Source organism: Trichoplusia ni, chromosome 3 (assembly GCF_003590095.1).
Source record: "Trichoplusia ni isolate ovarian cell line Hi5 chromosome 3, tn1, whole genome shotgun sequence".
NCBI lineage: Eukaryota > Metazoa > Arthropoda > Insecta > Lepidoptera > Noctuidae > Trichoplusia > Trichoplusia ni.
In genome coordinates this window covers 2,422,591-2,435,295 of record NC_039480.1, presented here as the reverse complement: position 1 = coordinate 2,435,295, position 12,705 = coordinate 2,422,591, and the positions used below count along the sequence as shown (strand labels likewise).

Genomic DNA, 12,705 nt, shown 5'->3' with positions numbered 1-12,705 from the left:
TTCTTGTAATATTTATTAATTAATTACATAATATCTGTCCGTGTGTCCTCTATAGACATCTAGTAGTTGTAGTCGTCACCGTTTGTGTCCTCGGGGTTGTATTTATTCTCATCCTCATGCGGTTCTTGCTTAATCTGTACGTCGAGGGGCGCCATACTGAACTCGGGGTAGTCTGGGGACAAAATTTATTGTATTAATAATCTCTTTTCATTCACGGAATAACTTCATGGGAAGAGATCCAGTCCTTTTTTAAAGCGTGTACGAGGACACAGGTCCAACGTGCAGAGGCCTTCGTGAGAACTTTAATCTAATATGTGATGGGGTATCTACTAGGGATCATTCACCTCCGCTCTATGGGAGAACGGACATGAAGAATCCAAAGTAGATACAAAACTATTGCAATATATATGTAAAAATAATTAGGCTATTATACATATGAGGCATGTTAAGTGGACCAGTTCCTTGGAGTTTCCAGAAAACTATGGCACCTGCCTCTCTACACATGGGTATGTAAACAAATTGGCAGGCGGTGACTCGCCACTCACTAGATGGGCCCCCTATGATACCGTCACGATTGACGGCAGGTGGGCAACACCAGTGCGCGACTAAGTATTATTTTTAAGAGAGGTTTCTCGATAGCAATGTGAAGATAGGTAGATATCTCTATAGGCCGAGTAGACCCTGGCCTGGGTGGCAAAAACCCAGGCGAGCATGCCCGATGGTGTTACCGCGGCCCCAATATACAAAGGGCAAGAAAGGAACATAGATGGGATATAGTCAGTCAAAGTCTGACACTTCGTTCAGCACAGGCGTACGTGCAGGCAAGTTTTATGCTCTAAAAAGGTAGTTAATGTCTGTAATCTATCTAGAGTTCACATAATTGTTCAGTCTTATCATAAAATTTCTGTTCTTGAGCAGCCAACTTCTAAAATTCACCCACGAATGAGTCTTAACATTTGGTTAACGACTTTATCATGATGTGTCAATATTAGGAGCTGGTGATCAACATAAAGAATCTCTGTTACAGTTAAGGATAATCTAATAAGGTGTTAATATCCCCTCACCATCGAGCGGTTCCTCCTTGACCTTGATGTCCTCGGGCTTGACCTTGTGTTCCTTCCTGTCACGGTCTCGCCTGGACCTCTTCTTGTCCCGCTCCCTCTCGCGCTCCTTGTCTCGCTCGGAGCGTCGCTCACGACGTCGCTCTGATCTCGAGCGGGAGCGGCGGCGGCGACCGTTGCTGTGGGAGAATGTAATATTAGTAAAGTTGAAAATTAATAGTTGTTTTTTGTATGTAGGGCCTGTGTGTGGGTTTTGATTGGGTTTTTCCTTCCATCGCGATGTCTGGCCGTAGAGGATATGTAAAAAACGTATTCTATACGAGAAGAATATTGACGTAATGGGGAATATGCACGTGACTTAAATATGGACAAAATATTTTTTTTTGTAATATTTATTGCTACTGAAAACACACTATACAATTATTTTTAGAATTTATTTTAATTTAATAATGAAATTTAATCATCAAAAAGTGGCTGTTTTGAAATTACCGCGCAAATTTTCGAAACGCAACACTATTGGTGGAACAAAACGTGACGTCAGTTTTACACGAGACGTCTGCTGTCAACAAGCTATTTGTATGGTTTCTTTTTGGAGGAATAATTGTTATTGTATTGTATCCATGGTAATTAAGTCGATATTCACTCACTTTATTTATTTTTTGGTAATTTTGTAAACCAATCACTTTGCTGTTGACATCGAACTCGTGTAATGGTGACGTCACGAGCAAGCGCGCCAAAATGGCCGCGTTTAAATTGATCGCGATTTTAATATTTAATTTTTTGCATAATAGTTTATATTTTGGACGTGATATTTGTATGTTTGGTAATGTAATAACTAGTAGAAACATATAAAAAATAAATAAAAAATCATGCATATTCCACATTTCTATGTTGTTCTGAGAATGTTCAACTTGTTTTCTAAGACTGGCTTGTTGGTCTAGTGGTTAGTGGCCCTGACTGCTATGCCGGAGGTCGTGGGTTCGATTCCCACCCAGAACAAATATTTGTGTGATAAACATGATCATTTGTTCTGTGTCTGGGTGTAATTTATCTATATTATGTATGTATTTAGAAATATATAAGCATGTTAATCAGCTAGTACTCATAATACAAGCTTTGTTTAGTTTGAGACTAGATGGCGTTGTGCGAGAGTTGCCGAGTATTTATATTTTTAATAAATAATAAATGCGGACAACATCACATACATTGTTCTAAACCCAAAGTAAGTTGCTGAAGCACTTGTGTTATGGAATTCAGATACAACGAAGGTACCACGTTACCCAGACCCAAGACAATGTAGAAATGTGAATTTTTACATTGACCCGACCGGGGATCGAACCCGGGACTTCAGAGTTAGCGACACCTTGAAACCGGTGCCAACCACGGAGGTCGTCAAATATAGGAGTTTCGACCGTTGGTCAAAACCAACGGTCGAGTCGACTGTGTTTTGTACCATTGTTTGAGCGGATTAAACTGCTCTGTATCAAGAGTACGTGTCTTTTATTAAAGAAACGGCCAAAACAACGTTCGGAGCCGAAACAGGCGTTGTGTGAGAGTTGTGGAGTGTTTATATGTCATGTAGTGTATGTTGTCCACTCACCGCTCGGCGTCGTCGGGCTCGCGGTCGCGCGCGTCCCGCTCCCGCTCGCGCTCGCGGCGGCGCCCGCGCGAGGCGGAGCGGCGCCGCGAGCGGGAGCGGGAGCGCCGCCGCCCGCTGCCTGCTGCAACACATCACAAGTCATATTGTGGACCAACTTCAGTTACGAACGGTTACACTAGAAACAGTGCTACTAAAATTATGATACAATTTTACAAATGGAATTGAATTGATTGATTTTAATTGATGATAAAACTGAATACTTCGAGCAAATCGCAAACAAAATAGAAATTTGCTGACTCAATAAAATAATTCAGAACTTATAAACCAAATTAAGTGTAAATATTTTTTACTTGCAGCTCTCGTCACCAATATCATAGTGTCTTGCTGACACCTATAAGACAATGACTCCTATGAGAATAAAGTTGTCTATTTCTGCGTCAGCATCCCCCACTCCCTGTGTCTGTCCCTGTCCCCTATCCCCCTGTCCCACTCACCACTCCTGTCGGCAGGCCGCTCATGCCTGGCGCGGTCGTCCCTGTCCCGCTGCTCGAGGCGGTACCGCTCCCGCTCCCTCTCGTTGTCCTCTCTCCCGGAGTGCTTGATGTTCACGTCTGCTCCTCCCCTGCGGGTTCCGCCGAGACCTCCACCTATACACGCAAACACTATTATAACTCCCGCTCTAATGATTTTTTATCTTTTTGTTAAGGTTGCACAAATATGATTCATAACAAGCATCTATAGATCAGATAAACGCTTGTTTTACGCGGGAATCGAGCCCGCGACGGTAGGTCGTCGGTAAACTATACCACTCGGTTATCCGCGTAATCAAGACCCCGAGTAGTTCAAGTTTAACACGATCACAGCTATAGAGCTACGCGTTGGAGTCCCCATCAGTCCATCAGTAATTAAAGTCGCAAAGTAAATTGTCCAGAACCTAATATTGTTTTATTTAGACTCCAGACTCCCCCGCAATGAAATGATAGAAACATTCAAACATAAATTATTACCCCCTAAAATCGAAATACCCAAAAGCCGCTCAAATTTCATCCCTACTTTATAATATTATAAACTAGCTTTTCGCCGCGGCTTCGCCCGCGTCGAGGTCGGTTATATCGCGTTTCCAAGAGAACTTTTCAAAAGACCAGGATAAAAACTATCCTATGTTCTTTCTCAAGGTCAACTCCAACTCTGTACCAACTTTCATTAAAATCAGTTTGTGGTTTAGACGTGAAAGCGTAACTATTAAAAGGCTCTGCACTACTTGCATACTTGAGGTTTAACAACTTTCAATTTATCTGCCAGATAGCGCGAGATAACAGGCGCTTAGTATAAGTGTACTCACCGAGCCTCCTCGGCAACCATCCCTTGACGGTCCTCGCCCTCTCGACGTCAACAAGCACTCGCTTGCCGTCGATCTTCTTGCCGTCGGCGTGTTTGTACGCGGCTGTAACGTGACAACGCATGTAGTGACAGACGTGACACGAGACCGGTTGACGCGGTCAACGAGAGCTGGTTCATTGGTTGCCTTTGAGGTTTATGTAGGAGATAGATGTGTAGTGTTACTATTAAATGAGATTTGCAAAATATATAAATGTATGTTTTCTGCTGGTATTTAAGGCTTTTAAAATAGAACATTAAATATGTCATTACGAATTTTTGTTGTTTAATTTTTTGGTGTTAAATATCAAATTGTATATAATAAATAAATAAAAAGTTAAGTTAAACTTCATTCAAGACGAGAGGCTATGAATATGCTTGTTCTTTCTTTATAAATAAGTTGTCCAGCAGTGGGAGAAGTACAGGCATTAGGCAACCAATTGTAACAACATCGTTAGTCCACGTCAATCTGTCTGTTTGTTATAAACATCTTGTGCGTATATCTTAAAGCATTCAAATTATAAATAATATTAATTTAAGTTGTAGTTTAGTGTCTTATACTGGATATTAAATAACTTGGTTATAAAAGCATAGTCAACCTAGTCTTTGTAACTATGTTGTGTAAATGCAGCTAAGTACCAGTGTTTTACAAGGAGCGACTGTCTATCTGACCTCCTCAACCCAGTTACAGACAACACGATACCCCTTAGCTAAATTGGTTGTCAGACTTTCTAGCTTTTAACTACCCTTAACGACTATTAGGTCAACTTATACTTGCAAATAAGTGACTTCTCAGTAAAAAAAAATGCAAAAAGTTAAAATGCAATTAATTAATTAATGTTTTTTAGCACGATCTGTAGGTCTAAATAATTTGACTGATTTGTCCTAGAGGCAGTTGAATAATACTTTACTTATAGAGTTTCTTGCCGGATGTTTTAAATAAGAATGAAATTTTGGAACCGCGAAACTAGTCATACAATATAAACGTTTCAAAAAACGTCTGCAAACCCCTACTTGAAATAAAATTTAAAGGTATTCCCTTTTTAACTATAGCAGTTAAGATATACGCACAAAAATATTATAATGGACACATTTCTTTACCTATTTCGCGACGAGACGTGACCATTTACCACATAAACATTTATTATCTGTGTCTAAAATAAGTTCAATGTTACCAGCTTCAAAAAAACATTAAAACCAAACTTATTTTAGACGCAAATATTTGATTAAAAAGATACAACCTGTTATTAAAATATCGTCCGAGCATCCATGGAGCCATATAATTAATACAAACCGATTCGGGATGAGACAAAAAATAAAAATTTCCATACCTACTCTTTAATACCTACCAAGGTGAACGACCATAGATAAACTAGTCATAGATAATATTAAAAAACATACCCACCAGAGATACCTACCGTATTTTTTTTACAATTACTTACAACCCGTTTAGACGAACCGTTGGGAACATTACCTGAGGCGCCATTTTTTTTATTTTTACTTACTTTGATCCGATGGCGCATACAATTTTTTTTGATAAAAAAAAAAACTACTAAAAATCGGCCATTTTGTTTACTAGATAGAGGAACTACGGGCGAGATGGTGGCCGTTAAGAGATTCCAAAGTGGTAATCATTGTTCGTTATTATAATGGTAATATTGCGATAATTATTGCCATAAAAATGTAGGTAGAAAACATTAAAGCGCGTATTTTATGAAACTATCGTATTTAATTTATAATAAAGAAGATTTTTACTATCATACAAGAACTAATAAATGACCTTACTCTTGTAACTTACCAATAATTTTAAAACATGGCCAAAAAGTGCACATTTTTAATCTCTATTCCGAAAACTTACACACAAAATAATCCCAAACTCACTCTTCTAAGTTATTTTACAAAACCTATATACCGTTGGCAATTTACCACAATAAAATCAGCAATTTACCATAATAAACACAAACAAAAATTACCATTGCAACTTCGGAATCAAATTACCGGGGCATTTCATTACATTTGGCCAATACACCGGGGCCATATTTATACATAATGCCTATACGTAACTGGCCTTGTAAATACCGGGGGCATAAATGCCTTATTTGTATGTATGTTGGTATCTTACCACATACAAACCTATGTGCTCTCGAATGAAGGCAACGCCCATTCTGGTACGGAAAGAAAAATTACTCGTTAATCATTATTTCATAAAGTATTTTGTATTTTATTTATGTATACCGGTATTGTGTGTACGCCGTAATCGGTTTACATTTTCGGAGGAGATGTATTTTAATTTGTAAATTTCTTTTACCGTATTACAGTTGTAATGATAATTAATTTATTAGCAGATAATGTAGGTATTTTAATTATTATATAGTGCTCGTTTTATAAGTACATATTACATTACAGTTCATAGTTTAATATACTAAACGCAATATAATTGTTAAGTAAATTTCTAATATAATTATAATAAAATAAAAATAAATACAAATAAAGAAACAATTTCTATGGATTATTATTATTTTGTAAGATAAAATATGAAAAAGTATATAGCTTTATCAGAAAATAACATAAGTCATAAAAATACATGATTTTTAAAGAAAATATTGTATTGACCGGACATTTTGAATAACACCGGTCAATTTATAAAACTTAATTCTCAATAAAACACGTGTAGTTCTAGAAAACTCTAGAAGACAAAGACATCTCCTCCGAGAATGTCCATTTCCAAGTAATGACTCGGAGAGATCATTATTGTAATGTATTATTAATAATAATAGATAGATTATTTTAATAATACATTATAATAATGATGATAACTCTACAGACAGACGCATTTCGGTATTCGCTATGTTACTGGTACGATAATGTGAACTAGGTGTTAACAGATTATATTTTTGCTAAAATATTAGGACTAGATAAACATGTGGTTTCTAAATTGTCTAGTTTCATCAAATATTGAAGGTAGGAAATTCTTGTCTTTACTAGCACTCAGAAAACGATTTTATCTTTACTTATAGGCAAAAAACTTATATAATTCTAGAGAGAAAGCTTTCCAAGAACCGTGGCAATAATAATCTTTATTTTTCTATAAAACTATAGTATTTTAACAATATTTAGGTACTTTTATGTAGCAATTCTCATAGTACCACTTGTAAGAGACCTATGTCTAGAAGAGGACAGCAACAACTGGCTTTAATCATTGATCGATCCGAGTCATACGCGTTTGCCGTTTAAGAATGGATCAAGCCCGCCACACATGTCCGTCTTTGCAACTCTTGTAAACCAGGAGCAAAATTTAAGATTGGCGTGTCCAGAAACGATTGACTGTCTTGGAACCCACATCCAAATTATCTGAAGCAAGAATATTTTCCGCTTCGCTCAGCTTAAACAGACGAGCGGAGAAAAGACAACAGCAACTGAGTTAGGCCCAGTTGCCAACCGCGGCCGTCATGGTGTAGCAATGCTATGCACTTCCACGTGTCGGCAACAAAACGGGCCTAACGTCACCCGGCGGTCAGGTTTAGTCAGTAAGAGTCTGACACTAGCCGTTCTCTCCCCCGAGGGGGCGCGTGTCCATGGGGATTCCCCCGCCTAACAAAAAAAGGCCCCGTTGCCAAGCTTCACGGGTAATATTTAAAAATTCAATGTGTCCTAAGACTATATTATAAGCAGTTATTGTGATTCTCATAACAAATTGGACGACCTCCGTGGTCGAGTGGCGTACGCACCGGTTTCAAGGTGTCGCTAGCTCTGAGATCCCGGTTTCGATCTCCGGTCGAGTAAAAATTCACATTTCTACACTGTCTCGGGTCTGGGTGTTTGTGGTACCTTCGTGGTATCTGAATTCCATAACACAAGTGCTTTAGCAACTTACTTTGGGTTCAGAACAATGTATGTGATGTTGTCCGCATTTATTTATTTGAGTATGAACCATTCTCGGAAATATGGCAAAAGTTCCGATAGAAACAAGTTCGTAATAACACCATTAGTTCCCTAGTTCACATTCGCCCAGTAGCACGGCCGTGTCCGGCGCCTGCGCGCTGCGTGTGGCGCTACTCACAGTGCATGTCTCTCTCGTGTTCGTACTCGATGAAGGCGTATCCGCGCGGCTTGCTGCTGTCCTTGTTGAAGATCATGCAGATCTGGAAGTTCATTATGTATTTGAGTTTTTATGTTTGTTAGGGTAACAGAACTAATTTTGGACATAATCGGAGTTCTTAGCTATTCAATTCCCAGTTTTTCACATTTATTTTCTAATAATTTAATTATTGTATCGCGGGGGATTTTATAAACATAAATATTACATGCACAAAGACACCCAGAATCAGGACAAGCATTCGCCAATCACATAAACGCTTGTCCTACGCGGGGATCGAACCCGCGCGACCTCAACCACTCGGCTATCTGTGCGAGTTCTATAAGATGATTTTGTTATTTTTAACCAACTTCAAAAAGAAAAAGGTTCTTAATTCGTTGGAATATCGATTATTTTATCATTTAACGTGCAATTAATGCCTCTGGCTGGCAAGAGCTGGATGCGAGCAGCCGAAGATAGATCTCGATGGCGTGCAATAGGGTAATGCAATAGGAATTTTGATTTATTCATCAAGAATCATAAGGAACACTCCTCAATAATGATACTCACTTTTTTAATAGCCCCATATCCTTCAAACTCTCTTCTCAATTTGGATTCTGACGTGTCATAGTTCTGCAAATAAAATGTATTATTAATAAGAACAATGTTCGTAGCATAATTTCCTACTTGTGACATAATCATTATGGACACAATGACATATTGTCTTCTTCAACTACACTTAGAAACATTATTATAAAATTCTAAAAGTGCCGGGAAAACGGCCTCTTTTAAATGAAAACTTTTGATTTGTTTGAAAACCTGTTTCAGCTTCATTTCCAATCTCTACTTGTAATGTGTATTTTCTTTAACCATAATTTTTCAAACGGTCCCCGTCCCCGCACTGAGGCGTTTATTTACAAATTAAAACTCTTCGTCCGTGACCTCGGTAACTTGGCAGATTGCAGACCCATAACCCGTAGTAGAGTCTATTGACGACCTGCAACCACCATAAGGTCTGGCCCGCGGGTGGCAGGGGCCATCCTGTTACATGATCAGCTAATAGGCCAAGAAGACTAGTAGATGAGTACTAGACAACTGATTAACATATTTATATATTTCTAAATACATGCAATACACCAAGACAAAACAAATGACTGTGCTCATCACACAAACATTTGACCTGGCCAGGGCTCGAACCCACGACCTCCTGCATAGCAGTCAGGTTCACTAACCACTAGACAAACAGGCGAGTCTAATCAAGAATTCCGTTTATACGCTTCGGGGTACTCTACATCAAGGATACTCACGATCCTGGCCACAAACAGAGTCTTGAAAGGATCCATGGTGGCCCTGGCGTTGGTGCTGGGGTCCCAGAGCGCGATCTCCTGCTCCAGCTTGTAGGCGGTCTGCTCGGCGCGCTCGCGCCGGCGCCGCTCCAGGCGCTCCTCGCGGGTCTCGACTCGTGTCGGGGGCGGAGTCTCCGATGGGTGCTAGGAGGGACATCACAGCTATTATAACACTAGCCTTGAAGTTTCAAGCATGAGTTATAAATAAATAAATGCGGACAACATCACATACATTGTTCTGAACCCAAAGTAAGTTGCTAAAGCACTTGTGTTATGGAATTCAGATACAACAAAGGTACCACAAAAACCCAGACCCGAGACAATGTAGAAATGTGAATTTTTACATTGACCCGACCAGAGATCGAACCGGAGACAAAATGGTAGCCACAATTATAAGCAAATTAATCATTTTGTCTAAACACAGGTGCATTTTATCTGCTAGTGTGTTTTCCAAAATAATAATAATAATGTATTCAGCTGTAATGGTCACCTGAGTTAAAAGTAACAAGTGGAAGAAGAGTAAGGTGACCTTTGTCATAAGTGGGACACTTCAGTAATAATTGTGAGGATAGGAATGTTTTGAATTGTATTATTATATCCTTGTAAGATATATAGTGGCATTTTGTACATAAATATACTGAAGCAATTGTACATTACACTCATTTGTATAGGTAACTTATTTAAAATCATTCTTGGTGCGTATTTTATACAAACACATTATATAAATATAACCACTGATACATTTCAGTGGTTATTTTGAGGTGGATTGGTACTTTTTAGACAAAATGATAAGTACACCAAGATTTTTTATTATACCTGAACTAATGGAGTTATGATTGATTGACAAAACATTATTGTATTACTTTCAATAGAATTATTCCATTGTATACTCAATATCAAAACTGTATAGCGAGCTATTTGTCATTATACAATCTACATGTGTAGTGTTACTAAACTCTTCTGAAATTGCTCGACCATTTTTAATGATTTTTTTTGTATGTGTTTGGGTTTTAGCCTTTGATGGCGTGTTATCACAAATTAGACCAAGCCCAATCAGGTAGTAAATAGTTAAAAATAGTAATTTAGACGATAAACGAAACTGATAGAATCTCCTAAGGATTCTCAAAATTATTAATATTTAAGCATTTCTAGGCCTTAACTGTAACAACATTTTTGTATTGCTCACATCATAGGAAAGCTTATGTAGAAAAGGTAAGGTACTTAAATGAAAATGAAAAGAAATGAGAGGAATAAAGTAACCGAAATTATACTAGACAGGGCACAGGGTACATACACACATACTAGGTACACTCGGTTCCAAATAAGTTCTAGGCTAAGTCAACCTCATCCTCAGTTGTATAACATGTACAGGATAGAGATTTTGAAGCAGGCCCAGAAGATATGATAAGACGAGCATGATTCCGTCTCGCAAAACTTGCTAAGTTAGCCATAGACCGAGATAAGTGGAAGAAGGGAAGGCTTTAGCTCTTGGTCGGGCATGGATGGCTAGTTATAATAATTATGATTCCCGAAAGATATTAAAGTGAGTTAAAAGTTATTAAATAAATAGGCAATGTGAATTCTTAAGTAATGTTATTTGTATGAGTATGTTGCTCATTTGTAAGAGAATATCAGCAATCTAGGCATTAAATTTTTGTGTTTGCAAGATAAGACTACTTAAAAACTAAGTATTTTACTCAAAAATACCACATTTCCCTTTTTGTTAGTACTAATATGAAATTGTGTGTCTATTTTCTGTGAAACGAAAACTTGTTATCATATCATAGTTGTATCAACAAAGCATACACATAAACAACGATTTATTATTTAGGTTTACATAAAATGCTTTAACTTAATGCATTCACCACAATATTGATCGTATGCAGCCATATTTGCATAAAATTTCCACTTTTATCGCATATTTCGCAAATTGCCTAAAATCGTCAAACTAACCTCAAAGACATTAAGGAAGGCTCCGACGCCATCGTAGCCTTTTTGTTTCTTCTCGTGAGGGAGTTTAGCGGCCGGCGGCAGGTAAGGGATAGGATCCCGCGCCGCAAATAATGCCAACAAGTTCGGTGGCAAAAACTGCGTCATTGTTCCACGCCACTAACTAACTTCAATGTAACACTGCACAGGCACTTCTATTACACATTATATACTCTAAACATAGTCTTATTCATATCTAATCAACTTTGAAACTAATTTACGCTATTTTATTTTATATTTAAGAAAAATACGATACTGCTTTAATCACACACAACGCGCTTTTCTCCGCCATTGGTGTTGTAATATTTTTTTATTTACCGACTGTGTTGCAAGCCTTTTTATCAAAATTACTCTTGAAGAAACCCAGAAATAAATAGAACAACATTACGTACTTAAATTAAATTAATAGAATCCGATTAACACAGTTGTCATCAAAGGTCTATTTAATTTTGATACACGTAATTTGGATTATCATTTGAACTACTACTACTACTAAAGATCGCAAGAGGATTTTAATTTAATTTCACCAAGGTGGTTCATTTTTCTACTACATAGTTGAATATTCCTTAAAGCTTAGGAAATCTTTATTTTTTGGCAACCCCTTAGTACTCCATAGCCCTTAAACCAAAAATACGAAAAAATATGCGTTCAAAATTAAATTAATATTTTACTTCAGGCATACGCCGCACTAATTTGCTTTTGCAACACCACATTCGTCCATAGAATATAAAATCATGTTGTAGCAATCAGAACACACTTATTATTATTATTAATATAACATAAGAAATCAATTCAATGATATTCTACACTGAACGTTAGCCTTTGTACATTTTGTGGATCTTCGTAGCATAAATTTACTAGGCCTGTAAATTGGATAATCTAGCATTACCTTTGTCGGGTGATCGCGGGTCTAATGTATTATCCATACAATATGCAAGTATCTCTGTATGTCTCGCTTTCACGCAAATCTACTGAACCGATTGTAATGAATTTGCTACACGGATAGTCTAGAGCCTGAGAAAGGACATAATTATGCTTCTTTTCAACTGGAAATTAGATTAATCTAACTATTCAATTAGAAATAATGAAATATTTTCACAGTGGTTTTTGGTATTTTTTTACCTCGGCATCCCCAAGGAAACGGGAATCACCGCGCGCTGTAAATTGAAGTCCCCGCGGACGGAGTCGCAGGCAACAGCTAGATTAAACGATAAAATGCACAGCCTTAACATTAATAACAGAAAAAAAAAACAAAAC

General features: G+C 37.7%; 1 protein-coding gene across 3 annotated transcripts; it reads right to left on the bottom strand.

Moving 5' to 3' along the window:
• LOC113508865 (U1 small nuclear ribonucleoprotein 70 kDa) lies at positions 1-11,752 on the bottom strand. Of its 3 annotated transcripts, XM_026892019.1 has the most exons (10): positions 11,413-11,752; positions 9,421-9,603; positions 8,684-8,746; positions 8,099-8,180; positions 4,004-4,105; positions 3,156-3,308; positions 2,778-2,782; positions 2,662-2,707; positions 1,065-1,240; positions 1-172 (listed from the first exon to the last, which is right to left on the bottom strand). In XM_026892019.1, exons 1-10 carry the CDS (start codon positions 11,554-11,556, stop codon positions 50-52), a joined length of 1,077 nt encoding a protein of 358 aa, XP_026747820.1. In that variant the 5' UTR covers positions 11,557-11,752; the 3' UTR covers positions 1-49. The 3 variants fall into 3 exon arrangements, with proteins under 3 accessions (XP_026747820.1, XP_026747822.1, XP_026747821.1); XM_026892021.1 differs by having other exon boundaries at positions 2,692-2,779; XM_026892020.1 differs by lacking the exons at positions 2,662-2,707; positions 2,778-2,782 and having other exon boundaries at positions 11,413-11,751.
• Positions 11,753-12,705: the final 953 nt, after the last annotated feature.

What these genes read in the sequence shown, in the direction of transcription:
- LOC113508865 (XM_026892021.1), bottom strand. Translation starts at nt 11,556, where the DNA reads ATGACGCAGTTTTTGCCACCGAACTTGTTGGCATTATTTGCGGCGCGG. An exon ending in ACACGAGAGAGACATGCACT is followed by an intron (nt 4,106 to 8,098) that starts GTGAGTAGCGCC and finishes GTCACGTTACAG; the next exon opens with CCGCGTACAAACACGCCGAC. An exon ending in CAAGGAGGAACCGCTCGATG is followed by an intron (nt 173 to 1,064) that starts GTGAGGGGATAT and finishes TTTTGTCCCCAG; the next exon opens with ACTACCCCGAGTTCAGTATG.